This window comes from Vipera berus (assembly GCF_964194415.1).
Source record: "Vipera berus genome assembly, chromosome: 1".
NCBI lineage: Eukaryota > Metazoa > Chordata > Lepidosauria > Squamata > Viperidae > Vipera > Vipera berus.
Window position 1 is genome coordinate 6,477,020 of NC_138202.1, and position 21,404 is coordinate 6,498,423.

The window sequence follows — 21,404 nt, forward strand, 5'->3', positions numbered from 1 at the left end:
GCAAATGGGCCACACAAACCACCCAGGCTAGCACGCATGCACGGGTGCTAGCGCGAGTGGGTGTGTGGGGGGCGGAATGTACGCCCACGCGTGCGTGCACCAGCCAGCCTTTTCCACAGCCCGCGGGCCAGGAGCCCATGGCCCGATCCTCGTCCGCAGACCACAGGTTGGGGACCCCTGAGCTAAAGGATTAAACAAGGGTAAACAAGAAGCACTGAATAAGCTACAGGTTGAAATGTGGCTAAACAAGAAGCACTAAACCAAACCTCTGAGGAATGGGTTTTAATTCTTAGTTTGTGCCCGACAGAGAGCTGTCTGACAGGGGGTCTTTTTCTACCCACAATCCTCAACCAGATCACCTTATCTAACCTTCATCAAGAAACTCACTCAAATCAGACCTACCAGATTCTGGGTGGTTTTGAAAACATTGAGTCCTCAACCCAGTAAATTCTACTTCCAGAAAAGAGGGGGCAGGGTACAGCACCCCAACATGCAGACTTCCAACTTTTGCCAGCCCGATTCCCAGCGGCTTAGGGGGAAGCGGTGTCTGTCCACTCACCCTTCTAAGCAATCCACTTCAGGACAGGTCAGATAAAATACATGGACTGGTTTTTTCCCCCTCTGGCTAAGCCAATGGGCCAAGGGAACGCTCCATGCTATGACTTTTCGGGACCATACCGTCTTGGCCAAGTTGCCACCCCACGCTGGCCTTGCTGTGGAGAGGATCCACAAGGAGTTTCCTTCACAATCCAGCCCAACCTGTGTGTGAATTCAAGGTGGCAGGTGCGCAGGTGGGTGTGGGTGTGTTAGCATGCAGGCAGGCCCTTGCATTTTCTGGACCGAGGGGTAAGGGAGATTAAGCAACTGGGATGGTTGTGTGTGCGTGCGCCCACACAGCCGTGGGCACTGCCCTCTTCCTCACTGAGGCCCACCAAAGACCGGGCAGCTATCCAAAGGTGTGCAAATTAGGACAGGCCATTTGAAGTGGACTTTCCAGAGGGAACAGGTTGGGCTGTATAGGTGGATCAGCCTGTGAATCAGCCAGTACTCACCTTTTGCACACTTCACACGTGTTAAAGGTTGACTGTCCAAACCTCAACAACGGACCCTGACTTGAGCTTTCATACCGAAGCAATAAGGATTTTTAAAATTTTATTTTAACCCTTTAGGTACCATAGACTTTGGAGACCCCAACTTCAGGTTATTTAAAACAAAAAAAGAAGAAGAAGAAGAAGAAGCAATTCTACATGTCCCGAAACTTCATTTAAAAAAAAAAAAAAGGTTTCCCTACTGTCAAATTGCTCCATTGGGCAATAGAGTTTCTGATCCTTTGGTGTCCTTCAACCATCTAACTAAGCCAGTGTTGAGGAGAGAAAGGATTTATCCAAAGGGGAAATGAAACGACTTTGCCAAAAAAAAAAGAAAGAAAAAAAAAAAAGAAAAGGCTAATCTATGGATTTTGGATGAATTAGGGCAACGTGTCTTCTTTTTTTTTCATCCCAATAATCCCAGTTTTTTTTCCTCCTAATCTCTGGTTTGTTTGTTTTTTGGACACATTTTAGAGATTTTCTAGGCATTCGTCTACCGTCTATGGTACTTGAAGAGTTAAAAGACCAACTTATTTTAAGATAAAAAAAGAGAGAGAATACGTTACCTTTAGTTTAATGGATTTGTTTTTAACAAAAAATCTTGGGGTTTTGACGCTTGGGAGGGGCCCACTTTAGTGGAGAAATGCTGTGAAAAAACACGCCATGCAGGGCAGAGAAGGGGCACCAGCCAAGCCAGGGATGGTTGCACGGAGGATTTGGGACCAGGGACATTTGCAAGCGGAGAGGATGGATGGATTAGGGAAAAAGCTAAGCAGAGATGTAGTGTCAGGACACCTTGGAGGGAAGGAAAAGAAAAGGGCATATCTGCATAGAAGAGGTTCCAGATATGATGAGCAAGCCTGGGAGATGTCTCCTGGAGAAGATACCATAGATCCTGCTCAGTCTGAAGAGTCAAGGATTCACCATGATAACAATCGCACTCAGAGAGAAGAGAAGAGAAGAGAAGAGAAGAGAAGAGAAGAGAAGAGAAGAGAAGAGAAGAGAAGAGAAGAGAAAATAGAATAGAATAGAATAGAATATGGAATGGAATGGAATAGAATGGAACAGAACAGAACAGAACAGAATAGCAAAGTTGGAAGGGACCTTGGAGGTCATCTAGTCCAACCCCCTGCTCAGGCAGGAAACCCTATACCATTTCAGACAAATGGCTGTCCAGTCTCTTCTTAGAAATTTCCAGTGTTGGAGCAGAGGTCACCAACCTTTCTCAGCTAGCGGACTGGAGGGAAAGGGAGGGGGAAGCATTTTACATGAGCGCACATGTGCACGCACGCAAGTGGGGTCGCAAGCATGCCCGTGACACAAATAGGGCGGGGCTAGCCCTTGCATGACACTCGCTAGCCCTGCACCATTCTCGCGCAGCACAGCGCCCCATTTCTGTGCACGAAGGCGCCTGTTTTTGCACCCCACAGTGCGGTGGTGGCCCATTTTTGCGCCCCGTGGCGTGGCAGCATCTCATTTTCGCACCCTGCAGCAGCCTGTTTTCGCGCCCCAAGGCATGTTGGAGCATTCAATACTTCTGGAGGCAAGTCGTTCCATTGGTTAACTGTTCTAACTGTCAGGAAATTCTTCCTTAGTTCTAGGTTGCTTCTCTCCTTGATGAGTTTCCATCTGATCACGTGACTACAGGATTGCTGCAACGGTCGTAAGTGTGAGGACCAGCCATAAGCCCCTTTTTTTTCAGTGCAGCTGTAACTTTCAAACAGTGACGAAACAAATGGTTGTAAGTCGAGGACTACCTGGTACGTTTAATAGTCTGGCATTTCTCTTTCACTCTTCAGTAAATTTATAATTAAAAAAGGAAGAAGAGGAATTAAAAATATATGTATATACACATTTGTGGTGCAATGAGATTGTTGTCTGAGTACAAGGGAGAAGCTGTCAAACACAACCTCAATTTAGTCTTCCTACCAATTTTGGTCCCTGTACTACAAAAAAGATGTCGAGACTTTGGAAAAAGTTCAGAGAAGAGCAACTAAGATGATCAAAGGCCTGGAGACCAAAACATATGAAGAATGGCTGCGGGACTTGGGTTTGGCTAGCTAGTCTAAAGAGAAGAAGAAATAGGGGCGACATGATAGCCATGTTCCGGTATTTGAGGGGCTGCCACAAAGGGGAGGGGGTCATGTTATTCTCCAAAGCACCAGACAAGAAGCAACGGATGGAAACTAATCAAGGAGAGAAGCAAGCTGGAATTAAGGAGAAACTTCCTGACAGGGAGGACAATTAACCAGTGGAACAGCATGCCACCAGAAATCGTGGTGATTAATTGTTCTCACTGTCAGGAAATTTCTCCTTAGTTTCAGCTTGCTTCTCTCTTTAATGATCTTGCACCTAATCAGAACCAGAGTTGAAACACATAAATGCTGGCTGGGGAATTCTGGGAATTGAAATCCACAAACCAAGGAGAGAAGCAACCTGGAATTATGGAGAAACTTCCTGACAGGGAGGACAATTAACCAGTGGAACAGCTTGCCACCAGAACCAGAAATCGTGGGTGCTCCATCCCTGGAGGTTTTTAAGAAGAGGCTAGCTAGACAGTCACTTGTGTGAGATGGTATAGGTTCTCCTGCTTGAGCAGGGGGCTGGACTAGAAGACCTCCAAGGTCTATTCTATTCTATTCTATTCTATTCTATTCTATTCTATTCTATTCTATTCTATTCTATTCTATTCTATTCTATTCTATTATTTTCTGTTCATTCTATTCTATTCTATTCTATTCTATTCTATTCTATTCTATTCTATTCTATTCTATTCTATTCTATTCTATTATTTTCTGTTCATTCCATTCTCTATTCTATTCTATTCTATTCTATTCTATTCTATTCTATTCTATTCTATTCTATTCTATTCTATTCTATTCTATTCTATTATTTTCTGTTCATTCCATTCTCTATTCTATTCTATTCTATTCTATTCTATTCTATTCTATTCTATTCTATTCTATTCTATTCTATTCTATTCTATTCTTTTCTGTTCATTCCATTCTCTATTCTATTCTATTCTATTCTATTCTATTCTATTCTATTCTATTCTATTCTATTCTATTCTATTCTATTCTATTCTATTCTATTCTATTCTATTCTATTCTATTCTGCTTGTTTGCCTTGGTTTTCGTCATCCCATAAAGATGATGAGATGCTTTATTTAAACTAAATCTACATATCAGTGATTGCATGACCTCTGCAGTTGACATACGCTAAGTAAATAAATAAATTAGAAGTCACGCCACACCACCGGCAAAATAACAATAATAATACTGATTTTTATGCACACAGCAGAAACATTCCCGTAAGTTATGCACATATACTTGAACACCCTGCATAAAATGCATTTTGAAATCATCTCTTCCAGCGTTGTTTACTCGGAGGGCAATTTTCCTCTGGCAAACCTAGGGTGAAACTGCCTCATAATAGCCGGAGAAGTACATTTTGGTTCAGAGCAGGCTGAGAAACATCGACTTAAATGCAAAGGGAGATTTCTCTTCCCCCCTCCCCTCCAATTTTCTGAAAACATCACCTCCACCTGCTGAATATATCGGAAATCCTTGCAGATCTTAAGAGAAGAGAACTTGGACAGGCTGAAAAATATGCAGATATGCCCTGGGGGCAAAGAGAAGAAAGAGAGAGGAGGGGACAAATCATGCTATTTTTTTTTTGCAGTGAAAAAACGTCTCCCCCCCCCCCCCACATAGGCAGAGCATCCATGCATCAGACAGGCATGCCAGCCAAGGGAGAAAGAGAAAAAGAGAGAGAGAAAAAGAGGGAGAGAGAGAGAGGAAGGGAAAGGAAACTCGTCAAGGATAGGCCAGGAGAACTGTATGAGGTGAAGGCTGCATCAAAGGAGAAAACAAGTTAAAGAAAGGAAGAAGGAGGAAGAGGAGGAGGAGGAAGAGGAAAAAACACAGAAGCCTGCCCCAAGCTGGGAGGTCTGAACGCCGAAGGATGCCGCCAGGAACAGGGAAGAATTGGGCTCCTTCCTCCAGCAGCCAGTCAGGAAACAAAAGACAGGTTTTCAGGGGGGTTACAAGACCACCAAGCAACCCCCATCCCACCCCAGGTCTCCCCCCCCCTGAGGAAGCAGAGATGGTCTGAGCTAACTGATGGAAGAGAAAGAGAGAGAGAGAAAGAGAGAGAAAGGAAGAAAGAGAGGAAGGGAGGAGAAGAGAGTAAGAAAGGAGAGGGGATGGGAAGGAAGGAAACGGATGGATCGGAAGGAAGGAAATGGGTGAGGAAGGGAGGAAGGAAATAGATGGGTGGCAAAGAAGGAAGGAAGGGAGGAAATGGATGGGAAGGAAGGAAATAGTTGGGTGGCAAGGAAGGAAGGAAGTAGGGAAAGAAAGAAGGAAGGAAATAGATGGGTGGCAAGGAAGGAAGGAAGGAAGGAAGGAAATAGATGGGTGGCAAGGAAGGAAGGAAATGGATGGGAAGGAAGGAAATGGATGGGTGGCAAGGAAGGAAGAAGGAAGGAAATAGGGAAAGAAAGAAGGAAGGAAATAGATGGGTGGCAAGGAAGGAAGGAAATGGGTGGGGAAGGAAGGAAGGAAATAGATGGGTGAGAAGAAAGGAAGGAAGGAAGGAAGGAGATGGATGGGAAAGGAAGGAAATGGATGGGAACGGAGGAAATAGGTGGATGGGAAGGAAGGCGAGAGGGAGGGAGGGAACGGATGGAAGAAAGCAAAAGAGGAAAGGAGGGGAGGGTGACTCTTGGCCCCAGACCTCAACCTAGTTTATTCCTGGTTTGGCTTTATTCCAAGACCCCTCTCATGAAAGGCCGGGAGTGGGGAGGGGGCAGGGACCTCAATCTCTCCACGGGGCCAATAGAATTGAATGACGGGAGCCCGGAAAGGTCCGTCGCTTTTACTCCTGGGTGAGCGGCCAGTGGGTCAAAGACCCTAACCCTTTCACAGGAAACCAAATAACACAATTTCACAGCTACCCACGGCCATGTCCACCATGGCCTTTGTCTACCCTTCCTGCAAAACAACCAGAAACAAACCAACAAACAAAAAAAACCAAACCCCACACACCCCCATCAGCCCTAACCAACAAAACCAAGGAAAAAAATATCGATTCCCACTGCCTGTTTTTCCTTCCAACGCACCAGCCCTCCCGCCGTTGCCTCGGCGGAAAAAGGGACACTATTTCTTCCACCGCCCCTTTTTCGTACAACAGAAGCACTGCCTATCCCTCCTCACACCATTGCGGAAAAAAAAACACGTTAAGTGTCGAGAAGACTCTGAAAAAAGGTGGCCGGATGTTGGCCCGCAGGATTCCAATTACAGTCAGGAAGAAATGCAAAGAGAGAAAATAAATTAACGGGCCCCGGTTCCAGGTGAGTTCCCCTCCCCTCTGACTCCCCCCACCCCAAAAAGCTAAGCAGCATCCTGCAAGGAATCCCCCATTCCTTGAGACTAGGCGGTCATGTTCCCCGTTGTATGAAGAGGTGCTACGAAGTCCATTTTTTAACTTATGGACGTCCTAACTTTCTTGGTCAAGGTAAGACCAGTTACACACCCCAAGAGACCAAGAAGAAAACAATTGTAGCTTAGGGTTGAACTGGGGGGTCCTTGGCGCTCTCTGAGCTTGGTGGTTTTCTTGCAGACGTTTCACAACCCAACTAGCTAACGTCATCAGTGCTAGAAGGGAATGTGGGGTTGGAGGAGGAGGAGGACTGTGGGGTCCTTGGTGCTCTCTGAGCTTGGTGATTTTCTTGCAGACGTTTCACAACCCAACTAGGTAACGTCATCAGTTGTAGAAGGGAATGGGGTTTGTGGAGAGGAGGAGGAGGAGGAGGACTGTGGGGTCCTTGGCGCTCTCTGAGCTTGGTGATTTTCTTGCAGACGTTTCACAACCCAACTAGGTAACGTCATCAGTTGTAGAAGGGAATGGGGTTTGTGGAGAGGAGGAGGAGGAGGAGGACTGTGGGGTCCTTGGTGCTCTCTGAGCTTGGTGATTTTCTTGCAGACGTATCATGACCCAACTAGGTAACGTCATCACTGCTAGAAGGGAATGTGGGGTTTGTGGAGGTGGAGGTGGAGGAGGAGGAGGAGGAGGAGGAGAGAAGGAGAAGAAGAAGGAGGACCGGGGGGGGGGGTCCTTGATGCTCTCTCCGAGCTTGGTTGCTTTCTTGTAGACATCTCATGACCCAACAAGGTAACACCATCAGTGGGGTTTGCTCTCTTCTTTCTATACAAGCGGCTTGCCCTGTCAGCGATAAGAACCAAGCGGTTCCTGGTACTTCCTTGATTAGGCTCTCAGGCCAAGCCCCATGTACATAAACTGAGAGCAAACTCAGCTCCTCTCTAATACTGATGGTGTTACCTAGGTGGGTCATGAAACGTCTGCAAGAAAAACCACCCAGCTCAGGGAACCCCAAAGACCCCAGACCACCACTGAATTCCCCTCAAGCACGTGAGGCGTTTGACCTCATCCTGACACCAGAATTATGCCTGCAGGTCCAGGCCGTTCTTTCCAAACTGGGTGCCCACCAGACGCCTCGGACCTCGGCCCCCGTCAGCCCGCACCCAGGCTGTTGGAGAGCTGAGTGCGAAGAAACGAGAGTGGAGGGCGGTTGATCTACAGCCGCAGCGCGCAGAAGGGATAAACTGCGTACGTTATGTTGGGAAGGGCAGCGGGGAGAAGAGAGAAGGCAGAGGAAATAAAATAAGAGTCGGGGAAAAGAAATAACAAGAAGGGGGGGAAAAATGGCAGATGAAGCTCTCGGTAACCTTTGCGTGGGCAGCGGTCCTATTTTGAGGCCTGCTGGGAGGACAAAATGCAGGTCCTTGGGCCTCCTCCTTCCACCACCACCACCCCCACCACCCCATATTCTGGTCACAGCTACTCCAACCCTGCGGCCGAGGTCAACACAGTAAAGATCAGAGAAGACAGAAAGACAAAGAACAGCCACAGCCATTCATGCTGTTGGGGGTAGGGAGAGAAAAAAAAAGAAAGAAAGAAGAACGAACGAACGGAAAGAGAAAGAAAGAAAGAAAGAAAAGAAAGAAAGAAAGAAGAAAGAAAGAAAGAAAGAAAGGAAGGAAGGAAGGAAGGAAGGAAGGAAGGAAGGAAGGAAGGAAGGAAGAAAGAAAGAAAGAAAGAAAGAAAGAAAGAAAGAAAGAAAGAAAGAAAGAAAGAAAGAAAGAAAAAACGATCGAGAAAACCACCTCATTCTTTCTTTTTTTTCTTTTCCTTTTAAAGCAAAGTTTCATGTTTTATTGCCAGCCAGGATTGGTGCTGTCCCAGGGTGCAACCGTGAAGGGAGACAATCCATTAAACTAAAACCAGCACTATGGTGGCGTGATTGAGACCCGCCCTTACCGTGCCCTCCATCATACTTTCTTTTTTTTGGGGGGGTGTTTAGGGGAAATGCCGTGACAGTGGATTATGGGAAAGGGAAAAAGGAAGGAGCGAGGAAAAAAAAAAAAGGTCTCTCTCAAAAATACGGTCACGAAGTCCTCCGCAGCCCTTGGCATGTTTTCCTCCTGTTCCATCCGACCTCCAGCCAGAGCATTTGACGCTCACAAACCTACATCCCTTTGTGGCCGGAAAGCCACCCCCCCCACACACACACACACACGCCAGTCATCCTGGTTAAGCCGAACTTTCAGTTTAAGGGAGTCGCGCTTTCTCACCCAGGACAGTGCCACATTTTCAAGTAAGGTAAGGGGGCGGCCTTAAGAGAGAGTCCACGGGCTAGTAGCTTCTTCTCACCCTTCAAGCCCACCGTGCGCCCCTCGAAACACAGCCCAACAACGTGATTAAACCAGGCCCAGCCACACAGAGAGACGTTCCCCACACTCCTCTTTTTTGCAGCCAGAAAATAATTCCCAGGATATGCTGGTCCTTAGTGAGCCGAGAGAGCAGCTAGAGAAACATTAGCTCCTTGCTTAACTCCTACGGGGCAAAAACCACGCGAGGCCCACAGCGTCCGATTCGGCTTGCCCCGAAGCCCCACGCTGGTCACCATTCCACACCTGGACCCCCAGCCGTTGTGTCTCCTGCCTGACCGTGATCCCTTCAGAGAATTCTGGGTAAGAAAAGGGACACCTACTAGACTGCAGCGTGCGCTCCCTGACCTCCGATGTCGGGGCTCCAAGGCCCAGAGCTGAGCGAGCCGCCAGCTGGAAGACATATTCGGTGTTGGGGTTGAGTTCTTTCACCAGGAAGGATGTCACGGGGTCAAATGTCTTCAGAAACTGCAGGCCGGCCGCGGGTGCGAGGGTTGGCAGCCCAAACAAGCAAGAGAAACAAAGAACACAGGCGTGAACGGGGCACGGTCACTCCCGATTTCCCCGCAACGGATTCCCGCTCCCCCCCCCCGAAATCGGTCTCACCTCCGGGGTTCCTGGTTTGTTGCTGATTTCCTTGTAAAGGAGTTCGTACTTCAGAATAATGTCCTGGCGGGGGGGGCTCCAGGTCAGTAAAATGGTGCTCTCGCTCTTCGCCTCTGCTCGGAAGTTCATCGGCTGCCCGGGAACTAGGGAAAAAGGTAAGGGAGGCGAGGGATGCGTGTGAGAATTGGCGAGGAGACAGAAGACAACTGGATAAATGGGTAGTCCTTGACTTACGACCCAAATCGAGCCCAAAATTTCTATTGCTAAGCAAGGCAATGGTTAAGAGAGTCGTTGCCTACGTTGATTTTTATGACTTTTTTTTTTTGCCTTGGTTGGTAAACGAACCAATGCATTTCTTAAGCGAATCGTGCGGTTGTTTTTAAGCGAATCCGGTTTTTTGCATCGATTTTGCCCGTCAGAGGCCCTCTGGGAAAGTTGCAAATGGTGATCATGTGATCACAGGACATCGCAAAGGGTCATAAGTACGTGTGGGTTATCTAGTGCCTGAATTTTGATCACATGACCGCGGGGATGCCGCGATGGCCGTAAGTCTGAGGATTGGTTGTAAGCCACTGTTTTCCTTTGTGACCTTCCCAGCCGGCTTCCAACAAGCAAATCAATGGGGGAAGCCAGATTCGCTTAATCAGCATGTGATGGCAATGACTCTCTTGGACGATTCCCCAGATACTTCCTTAGATGGCAGCTCGGGGAAGAATGAGCCAATTCCTGGCACGTCAGGAACCGAGTTGATCGATGACTCTGAACAGCCAGCTGGGGAAAGCTTGCAGTGGCCGACGGCCAGCAAAGAGCGGGAGGAAGTGCCTTCTGCACCTGATCGGAGAACACACAGGGCAGAGAAAAGGCAGGAGCAGAGAAGGCCAGCCAGACGACTCAAGAGGTGAGGGCCTCGGCCATCTCGATGGGCTGCACCAGAAAGCTGGCTATTTATCACAGCGGACAGACGGAGGGGTTACTGAGAAGAACGTGTTTGTTTTCTTAGCTGTGTGTTTTCTAGTCCTCATGATTCCGGCCTGACTCTGGATTGACACAGTGTTTGGAACTGACTCGTGCCTTGGAAACTCTGGTTTTTTTCTTGCCTTTGGAGCTCCCTTATGTGTGGGTTTAAGTTTGTCAGGTGGAGTTATTGTGTTTGAGCAACTTGTGGACCCTTTTGCCATTGCTCTGTGGACTAACCTTGGTTTGCTCGTGGCTGGACCTAATTGGGACAGTTCTGAGTTTTTGGTGAAGGGAATAGCTGGGGAATATTAATAAATTCACTAAATCACAGTTACACGTTTGTGTGTGTGTGTGTGTGTGTGTGTGTGTGTAAGATGGACAGCACAGTGATTCACTTAAAAATTGCAGTGCTTTGCTTAACAACCGGGGTAAAAGAGGTTGTAAAATCTTGTGTGACTCGCTGAACAATTGCCTTGCTTAACAAGGAAAACTTTAGTCCCAATTGTGGTCTTAAGTCAAGGACTACCTGTGTGTAGTTTACGTGAACCCACATTTGCCATCTCTTTTCTTCCGCCAAATCCATGCAGGATTTGGGGGAAGAAAAGAAAAAAAGAAAAGAAAAGAAAAGACTCACGCACGGTCTTCTTCTTTTTAACCCTCTTTCTTTGCAGGATCTCAGTTCCATCCAATGGCAATGTTCTCCATTTTATTTCTTTATCATGTTATTTATTTATTATATTTGTATGCTGCCCCTTTTTCATTAAGGTGAATCTCCCTCTCCCTCTCCCTTTTACTCCATTTACTCTCCCTTCAAATCTATGCTGCACAATTCAATCCTTCGTCAACATACTGGCTTTATACCAATTATTCCTGGTCACATACAAGCCAGCTTCAGTCATAACAGAGCAACAGAATAACAGAGTTGGGAGGGACCAGGGAGGTCTTCTAGTCCAACCCCCTGTTCAAGCAGGAAGCCCTATACCATTCCAGACAAATGGATTCATTCATGTTCCATTCATTCCTGATTCCGTCTCTTCTTGACTGACAGAAGCTACGGCATTCAATTTCTGCACAATGGCAACCGAAATCTATCACAATACAAAGCACTCTTAAATAGCCAACTAGACGCTCATTAAAACTAGTTTATTGGTTGCTGAGCAGTGAAGTGGTTCCGAAGCCCTTTGGGAGAATCAAATGGAGTGCCGTAGCACAGAGGCCCCCAACCTTTTGGGCACCAGGGACCGGTTCCGTGGAGAGAGGTTTTTTCCACGGACTGGAGAGTGCGTGGATTTGTGTGCTGCCTGCATCCCGCGGATGAGGCTTTGCTTGTTTGTGCGGACCGGTTGTTGGCATTTTGCGGCCCGGTACTGGTCCACGGCCCAGGGGTTGGGGACCCCTGCCATAGCAAGTTAGTTTTATTTATAAATATATCTTGCCTTTATAAATAACTCCATCCTGTGAACACACACAAACTACTTCCTCCTCCTATTTTCTCCACCACCACAACCCTGTGAAGTGGGTTGGGCTGACAGAGAGTGAAACCCCTTGTCACCCAGTCGACTTTCATGCCTTAGGTGGGACTAGAACTCACTGCCGCCTAATTATTGGCCCAAAGTCACCCAGTCAACTTTCATGCCTTAGGCGGGACTAGAACTCACTGCTGTCTAATTATTGGCCCAAAGTCACCCAGCTAGCTTTCCTGCCTATGGTGGACTAGAACTCACCATTCCCTGGTGATTGGCCCAAAGCCACCCAGTTGACTTTCATGCTTCAGGCGGGACTAGAACTCACCGCCGCCTAGTTCCTGAACCCAAATCACCCAGCCCCCTTTCGTTCCTACGACAGGACTAGAACTCAAGTCTCCTAGCCCAACACCTTGACCACTAGACCACGCAACGTCTCACCTCCTTGTTGGGTTTTCACTTGGATGGGATCCGAGAGCGGGCCATCCCCCACCGACGTGAATGCCAAGACCCGCACGGTGTAGGTCTCCTGCTCCAGCAGGCTGCCGACGGTGGTCAAGAGACTATCGTCCACGTTGTGTTTCTGCCAGTTGCTGACTGGCTGGTCGGGCTCCATGGTGTAATACACCCTGTAGCCCCGGATCTGACCGTTGGGTTCCACCGGTTCCTCCCACTGGATGAGCATGGTCGTAGCGCTCAACATCCGGCCTTGAACATTTCGAGGGGCGCTGGCGGGGGCCTGCTCCCCCGTGCGGGTCACAACGGAATCGCTGTGAGGGCCCTGCCCAATTGTGTTCACCGCCGACACCCAGATCTCGTACTCTGAGTTGGGACTAAGACCCCCAATGCTGTAGCGGGTGGTGGTGATGTCCTCCTTGATTTGATACGGCCCGTCCTGACTCTTGGACTTATACTCGATCACGTAATAGGAGACGGGGTCCGGGTTTCCGGAGTCCCAGGTTATGGTGATGCTGGTGGCCGTGGTCTCGGTGACAACGGGGGTGCCTGGAGCTTTGGGAAAGGCTGAGAAAACGGGAAGAATTGATGAAAAGAACACAGTCGCGCCCGGTGCATGCGCTACGTTTTACCCGGCGTGCGGCGTAGGGGGTAGCATTTATTGAAGAAGAGTGGCTGAAATGTTCCCGGCCTAGTTAGGTGGATTTTACCAACCTCCTTAACCAATCTGGAAAGTGTTCAGCTCAATGGTCGGCAGCACTGAGGTGTGCCCAGCGCTAAAAAAGTGGCCGTTTGCTTGCAAGTATAGGTAGCCATCAACGTACGACCACAATTGTGCCCCAAACGTATAAGGCTACCAGGGGTAGGCAACCACGGCTCTTTTATGACTCATGGACTTCAACTCCCAGAATTCCTGAGTCAGCATAGCTGACCCAAGAATTCTGGGAGTTGAAGTCCATGAGTCATAAAAGAGCCGAGGTTGCCCACCCCTGGGCTAAGTAAGCCAAGAGATTGGATAGGTGAGTTTTGCCCCGTTTTATGTCACCGTTGTTAAGGCAGTCACCGCAACTGTTAAGGGAGCAACACGCTGGGCAACTGGTTCACATTTACGACCGTTGCAACGTCCTGCAATCTCCCTTCGACAAGCAAAGTCAACAGGGAAGCCAGATCGACTTAACCACTGGCTTACTAGCTTAATAACTGCAGCGATTCACTTAACAACCGGGGCAAGAAAGGTCGTAAAGCGGGAACAAAACTCGCTTCGCAACCGTCTCGCACAGCAACGGAAGTTTGGGGCTCCGTTGTGGTCCTCAAGTCGAGACGGCCTGTATTTGTTTGCCAACCTGTGCAGTCACTTAACGATTGTGTCTTTGAGTGGCAGGACAACGGTGGCTGAACGAGGCAATCACTTGGGTGCCTTACTTAACAACTGCAATGACCTACTTGGGTGCCTTACTTAACGACTGCAGTGACCTACGTCTGTTAATGGCACAGCTCTGAGGCCGCTTTCCTTTCCATCAATCATTCACCCCATTGCCAAGTTCAAGACAGTAGTGGCCAAAATTGTGGAAACCTTTTGGGAAAAGTGTACAGTAGACATGCCACCTTTGGTTAAGTTTCCACCCATTTTCCTTCTAATTTCTTTATAACTGCAGCCCAGTTCACTTAATAATACTATTTTACATCGCTTTCTGGGCGACCAGTCAAATCTTTGCACCATTACTTGAATTTTATTACGTTTTACAAGCTCACTAAACGAAAGAACACAAAAAAACCCCAACCAACTTGATAGCGATCACATAACACACTGACAAATGAGAGCCACCCGATTGGGTCTCTAAACGCTCGTGCTCATTGGCTACAATCAGATGAAGGAAAGCTACCTGATATCCACCTAAGCAAGTTGTGCTTCCTTTTTCTGGTTATTTGGCTATGTAACTTTTCATAGAGTACAGCACAGACAATTGAACAAACTTTGTTGCCTTCCATTCTCGATTAAATTATCTTTCCATTGATATATAATTTTATGGTACTACGCCCCCCCAAAAAAGTGGTGTTTAGCCATCAAACCTCAAAAATACACTTTTCCCAAAAGGTTTGCACAATTTTGGCCACTACTGTAGTTTTCCTATCCCTAAGGGTAATCCTCTACTTACGACTATAATGGAGCCTGCATATCGCAGACCTAAGTCACGAGAGTCCTATTACAACCTTTTTTTTTGTGATGGGCGTGAAACAAAGGCCATGGCGGTAAGGTGACCCCCACGGTCGTTAAGCAAACATTGACGTGGTTAAGCGAAGCCACGATTCGCGGTGAGCTCAGTTTTGCAGACCAGCGGAATTAACCATGTTTGGCCAAATGCCAAACTTTGAGTACAGTTCCCGTGAATGCAGCTACCTCGCTGAACATCTGGAGGGTCTGATGGTCTGGATTTTGGAAGCAAGTCGCGAGTAGCCCCAAGGTAGGTCTGTCACAGCTTAGAACGGTCGCTAAGCGAAGCGACCGGTTGTAAATCAAGGGTCACCTGTATAGATTTTACTCCTTTGTTCTTGCTGCCTCTTGCATCTGGGGCAGAAGATGAAAGCTCTCTGCTTTTGGCCATCTTTGAAGCATCCGTGATGTTCTAGATCAGTCTTTCTGCCCTTTAAGATGGGTGGACATCAACTCCCAGAATTCCCCAGCCAGTTGGACTCCAGCCATCTTAATGGGCACGCGGTTGGGAAAGACTGTTCTAGATTGTTAACTAATACTGGATCATCTTGGCCTTTGAAATGACCCAATTATCCCCTTTGTTTTTCTCTGTGACCGTTCCCCAAAATACAGATGTTATCGCACCTCTGTTTTCCTTCAGGTCAACGCACACAAATTACATCCAGATCACTCTTTGTGGCACCAGGGCAGGGGAGGTGCCCACTGCTGTTTCACTCTTGTCAAACGCTCCTCGTGCTCTTATTACAGAATCACACTGTGGGAAGGGGCCTTGGAGGTCTTCTAGTCCAACCCGCAAAGACACAGTGGCATGCCCGAAGAGCCCACAAACTGGCCACAAGACCTACGCAAAAGTACACGGGAGGCAGGCATGCGTCTCCGGGACGTGGATGCACGAAGCAAAGGGGACATGCTGAGGTTCCCTATGGACCTTGTTTGCAAACAACTTGGCGGGCGTGGGGTGTCGTGCAGCCCCCCACACACACACTCCAGGGAACATTGGAGGGCAATCCGGGACACATGCACAGGCTCATGTCACATCATGCAACAATGTTCTTCTCGTGCACAGCTCTGACTCAACGTAGGAGCCCGGAATCAGAGTGAGTCAGAAGTCACAACCCCCCAGGAAAATGCAGAGGCAAGTCATGTGATCCATTTCAGGTATTTTCCAGAACAGGTAGTCCTCGACTTACGACCATTCGTTGGAAGTTACGAGGGCACTGTAAGAAAGGTTGCTTACAGCTGCTTCCTTACCCTGGCAACCGCTGAATTGTCCCCCCTGGTTACATGATCCAAATTCAGGCGCTTGGCAAATGGCTGGACCCCCCTGGGATCCTGTGGCTGCCATTTGAAACCTTTGCAGCAAGCAAAGTCAAGCGCGGGAGCCAGATTCGCTTTACGACCACACGATTCACTTAACGACGACAGGGGTTCGCTTAAGAATCGTGGCAAAAAAGCCTGTCAAATCGGGTACGCTTCGCTGAACAGCTGCCTTGCTCCGCCACAGAAGCACCGGGCCCGCTCGTCGTAAGTGGAGGACTATCTGCAGAACGTCCGCGAGCTGCAATCCACATAGCTAAAGGCGAGACGTGCAGTCCCAAACATTTGACTGTCTGTTCCCCCACACACACACACACAAATCCTAAATAAATAGGATTCCCACTTGCAACTTCAACGCATTCGATTTTGGTTCTGCCAACCAGCGGAAGGGACAGGACGGAATCGAGCAGAGGAAACGGGGAAAAAATGACGGACATGCACATGTAGACAGGAGATCTCGGTTACGGAGAGGTTGTCTCGCCTAACCAACATCCCCTTTCGCCTGAAAGGACTCAAAAAAAACAAACAAACCCACAAACAAACTCATTTTTAACCGTTTTGCCAAGCAGCGTTGTCCAATGGAACACCCAGACATCCACACCGAACTGGGAGTTGTATGCTGTGGGAAAGCCGCTGTGGATCAAGCTAAGCTCCGCCATCGGGAGAAATCAAGAGGGAATTTTTTTTCAGGAGGCCACTGGACTTTCTTGTTTTTCCTATGAAGACGTTTCGCTTCTCATCCAGGAAGCTTCTTCAGTTCTGACTGGATGGTGGGGAAGGGAAGGATTTATATTCCTGGCAGGTCCTTTGCATCCTTTTAGAGCAGGGGTGTCAAACTGCCGGCCCGCGGGCTGGATGTATCATGGCGAAACCGCACTCACCCCATTGCCGGCGATGGGGAAAAAAGTCACAATACGTCGCGAACATATCACGCGACGTTGCGCATTTGACACTCCTGATTTAATGAGTCATTGTTGTGATTCAGGGTCAGCCTGTGGGGTCGGCAGTTGGGTCGGACGACTCAGAGGAGGAGGAGGAGGGGGGTGTTGAAGAGCTTGCTGAGGGGGTTGGACAGCTTGATGAGAGCCCTCAGCCAGGCCCCTCCCACCTGGTCACGACGCAGACCCAGCTGTGTGAGCCTGACAGCGTGGATGAAGATGACCCACAGCTGGCCCTGTTCAAGGACCCGTGACGCAGGAGGCAGTCAATCAGGAGTAAACAGAGGAAGGCAATGGGGCACCTCGGAAGGAGGCAGAGAGAAGCCACGCCCTGAACTGTATAAAAGGGGAATGCGTGGGAGGGCTGGTTTGCTGAAGGCAACCGCTTGAAAAGCTCCTGTTTCTTGGTTCCTGTCTTGCTGTTTGTTTTTGTATCAATAAATTTGGCAGGCGTAATTCCAGCCTCTTGCCTTCTTGTAAAAGGGGTTGTCCCTGCCTTTTCTGCAGGGCCGGTAGCAGGCTGGTACAGAACAGTCATTGAGGCCGCTTGGAGGGGTCCTTTGCCCCACTCGGGTGACCCTGAGGACACAGATAAACCTCCAAGCGGCCTCAACGACTCTCTACAAGGAGGCAAATGACCAGCTGTCTGCAAGGAGTATAAATCCTCCCATTTCCCCCACCCTCCAGCCAGAGCTGAAGAAGCTTCTAGGATGAGAAGCAAAACGTCTTCAAAGAAAAACAAGAAAGTCCAGTTGCCTCCTGGGGGGAAAAAAAAGCATATTTGGGAGAACCGTGACCTGGATCGACACAGAATCTCAAATCCAGAGTGAAGATCACCAGGACCAAGCCAGCCAAAAGGAGACCGAATCGGATCAAGGAATGGTGCAAACTTACATTTGACGGTGATCTGGGCCACGGCTTCAATGACACCCAGGCTAGACATGGCGACACAGGTGTAGTTGGCGGAGTCTTTGACGTCGGTCAACTCAAGGACGTTGCGTCCCACCGGCATGTCGTCCTCCGGCGTCAAATCTTCGGCCCCCTGCATCCATTTGACGTACGGCATCGGCGAGCCCACCGCCACGCAGGTGATGTTCACGTTCCCGCCCGGCATGATCTCGTGGCTGGTGGGCGGGATGGAGAATCGGGGAGCCACGCGCCGCACTGCGGACGAAACGCACAGCGGTAACAAAACAAAACGGAAAAAAAAGGGGGCGGGGAAAAGGAGGAGAAAAAAAGAGAGAAGGAAAAAAAAAAGATAAGGAGGGAAGGGGACAAAAAGAGCAGAAGAGAATTTAAACAACAGGTGGGGCTTGCGTTGCTTGTTAAGTTCCTTCATATTTTTTTTCAAAATTAAAAAAAAAAGGCTAAAATTAAAAAAAATTATCAGAATGCTAAAGAAATCAATCAAGAAATGGGAGGGGGGAAGGGGAAATAAACAGAACTTCGAAAAGAATTACTTTCACAAACGATATATATAGAGAGAATATAGACATCAAAGCAATATTTCATAGCAACAAAGAGTTCCAATGATCAGTTTGAGACCTGTCATCATCACAGCACAGATATAGACACAAAAATTTATTAGCAATTTCTCATCTTTGGAAAAAGCAAAGAGAGGGCAGAAGCGCGTCCAGATTGGGGGGGGGGGTCCCTCATACATCTTGGCATATCGGGGGGTGGGATTTCTATTTCCCACCACCCCAACCCTGAGGGGCTACCAACTTGCCAGATGAAAACGTGGGATTGGGTCGGCATTCCCTTTAAAATCTGGATCCTGGTTTAGGGAAGAGATAAAAATCCTGGATAAACAATGGGGGTGGGGTGGGGTGGGGGCTCCTTAAAGCCCATCCCCTAAAAAAAAAAAAAAAGGAAGACGGGGAGAATGGCTTTTTACAGGCAGTCCTCAACGTAACAACCATTCGTTTAGTGACCATGCCCTGGAAAAAGCGGGCCAAGACTGTTTTGCACACTTACGCCTGTTGCAGCGTTCCCTATGGCAGGGGTAGGCAACGTTGGCTCTTTGATGACTCGTGGACTTCCACTCCCAGAATTCCTGAGCCAGCATGGCTCAGCTTGGAAACCACTCCCTCTTCCCTCAGCGTGGCTGGCTCAGGAATTCTGGGAGTTGAAGTCCACGAGTCATAAAAGGGCCAAGTTTGAAGACCCCCTGACATAAGATAGATAGATAAGATAGACTGTCCAGATCCTCCTATATCTTAAGCCTGTCTTCTGGAGCGTTGGCTATTCCTGCCAGCTTGGTGTCGTCTGCAAATTTGATGAGTTCCCCATCTATCCCCTCATCCAAATCGTTGATGAAGATGTTGAGGAGCACTGGGCCCAGAACAGAGCCCTGGGGCACCCCACTACACACTTCCTTCCATGTAGATGCGGTTCCATTTGAGGACCACACATTGAGGAGATATACCTATTTCCCTTCACCCAGAGGTAGGCAACCTTGGCTCTTTGATGACTCGTGGACTTCAACTCCCAGAATTCCTGAGCCAGCCATGCTGAGGGGACAGGGAGAGGTTTCCATGCTGAGCTATGCTGGCTCAGGAATTCTGGGAGTTGAAGTCCACGAGTCATCAAAGAGCCAAGGTTGCCTACCCCTGCCCTATGGTCATGTAATCACAATTCGGACGCTTGGCAACCGGGTTCGTATTTATGACGGTCGCAGCGTCCTAGGGGAGCGGTCACATGATCCCCTTTTTGCGGCCTTCTGACTTGGAAGATCAACCAGGAAGCCAGATTCACTTAATAACCATCTCACTCACTTAATAACCGCAGCGATTCGCTTAAGAACGGCGGCGGGTACAATCGTAAAACGGGGAGGGGGGGAACCTCACTTAAGATCCATCTGGCTTAGCAGCGGGAAGGTCAAGCTCAATTTTGAGTTGTTTTGAAAAATTCCCATCGGCACCTCTAAAATGTGGGAGGCCGGATTTTCGGAAAGCCAACGTTTGTTCTAGATGGCCACTGTTGGGAAAGTGATGATAAAACAGCTGTGTTTCACATCTGGATATCCAGTCCTCCTTGAGGGTTATGAGTTACTACCATTCATTTAGGGCAGGGGTCTTCAAACTTGGCCACTTAAAGACAAGTCTTAAAGTGGCCAAGATTGAAGACCCCTGATTTAGCAACTGTTTGAAGTTACAGCAATGCTGAAAAAAAAGTGGCTTACAACCGGTCCTCACATTTACAACCATCGTAGCATTCCCCATGGTCATGTAATCAACATTTGGGGACCTAGCAATGGTGGTTTACCATGGTTGCACCGTTCTAGGCTCACCTGATCATCATTCATGACCTGCCTTAACCAGCTTCCAGCAAGTAAAATCAACAGGGAAAGCTGGATCTCCTTAACAATCCAGCTTAACATTAAATGATTCACTTAGTAACTCCATGGATTTGCTTAGCGACCGTGGGGGAAAAAAAGCTCCTAGCATCAGGCCTGACTCCCTTATTAACCGTCTTGCTTAGCAACGGAAATCCTGGCCATGGCTGTGGTCGTAAGCCGAGGACTACCAGCCGTCTCTCTCAGAGCCACAAGGCTGCCCTTGTGACCAGATGCAAAAAGGGACCCAAAAGGGCTGAAGTCTTTTACAGCTTGTCCTCGTTTAGTGACCACCATTGGCACCAGCAATTCACTCACTAAACAAGACGGCGACTGCGCTTGTGATCTGACTGCAGCTCTCCTTTGCTTTACAGACCCCTGCAATTTTTCGCTAAACAAGACAGCGGATAACCAGGATGACTTGTAATTATGACCAAAGTTAGGCGCTCCTAAAAGACTAGCGGGCTGAAAAACGCTCGCCGGTGGCAAAAATCAAGGTGAGCAGGTGAGGGTAACGGGCCTCGCCCCCTACAGGTACCCCAAATTTAGTCCCCCCCAAAAAATAAAATATGGAAGAGAATGCATAAAGAAGGGCAGGGCTTTCTTCCCCCTGCCCAATAAGGAGGAGAAGCTTCAACAAGAAGGCCGCGTAGGGGAAAGGAAAGAAAAAGCAAAAAGATAAAAAGATGAGAAACTCTAATCAAATTTTTGTGGTTTTGGGATATATACACCCTAACGAAGCTTCTTGGAAAAATCTGACATGATTCCATTGATAGATGCAGCTTTCGGAGGTCATGCAAAAGGAGAAGCACAAGAGGAGAGAAAAAGGAAGAAGAGGGAGAGAGAGAGAGAGAGAGATAGAGAGAGAGAGAGAGAGAGAAGGAGGTGTAGAACAGTGGAAGTTATTCAATGGGCTGCTAGCAAACGCCCATTGGGTTCAGGGAAAAACAGGGTGGGGAATTAGAGAGAGACAGAGAGGTTTGGGGTACAGGGAGAACCCGCTTTTAAAATGCTGCATACTCTGTTTCTAGCTGATGTGATCCAATGTGCTGATCTAACATTGGCACATCACAGCCCTGCCAGAATTGTAATCATAATCATAACAATAATCATAACAATAAAAGAATTCGTAAGAATCAAAAAAAAGGGGGGGAAGGAAACAGACACAGGGCGGAGGGGGGGAAAACGAGAAATCACACAAAATGAGCACAGCGGGTGTTGCATGCAGATGCACCTCGACGGAAGGATGAACGGGATGGCAGACAGAAAGCACTGTTTC

The 21,404-nt window shown here is 48.2% G+C and overlaps 1 protein-coding gene across 1 annotated transcript in view; it reads right to left on the bottom strand.

Moving 5' to 3' along the window:
* The window catches only part of LOC308659843 (receptor-type tyrosine-protein phosphatase S-like), a gene marked incomplete at its 3' end in the record, with an annotated part of 120,207 nt that overhangs the window by 10,797 nt on the left and 88,006 nt on the right, over positions 1 to 21,404 (bottom strand). Inside the window, exons 6-9 of the mRNA XM_081313871.1 lie at positions 17,683 to 17,952; positions 12,307 to 12,888; positions 9,446 to 9,588; positions 9,163 to 9,307 (exon numbers count right to left, since the gene is read on the bottom strand). Of these exons, the coding sequence (XP_081169997.1) occupies positions 9,163 to 9,307; positions 9,446 to 9,588; positions 12,307 to 12,888; positions 17,683 to 17,952 (1,140 nt within the window). The remainder of the gene's footprint in view (positions 1 to 9,162; positions 9,308 to 9,445; positions 9,589 to 12,306; positions 12,889 to 17,682; positions 17,953 to 21,404) is intronic.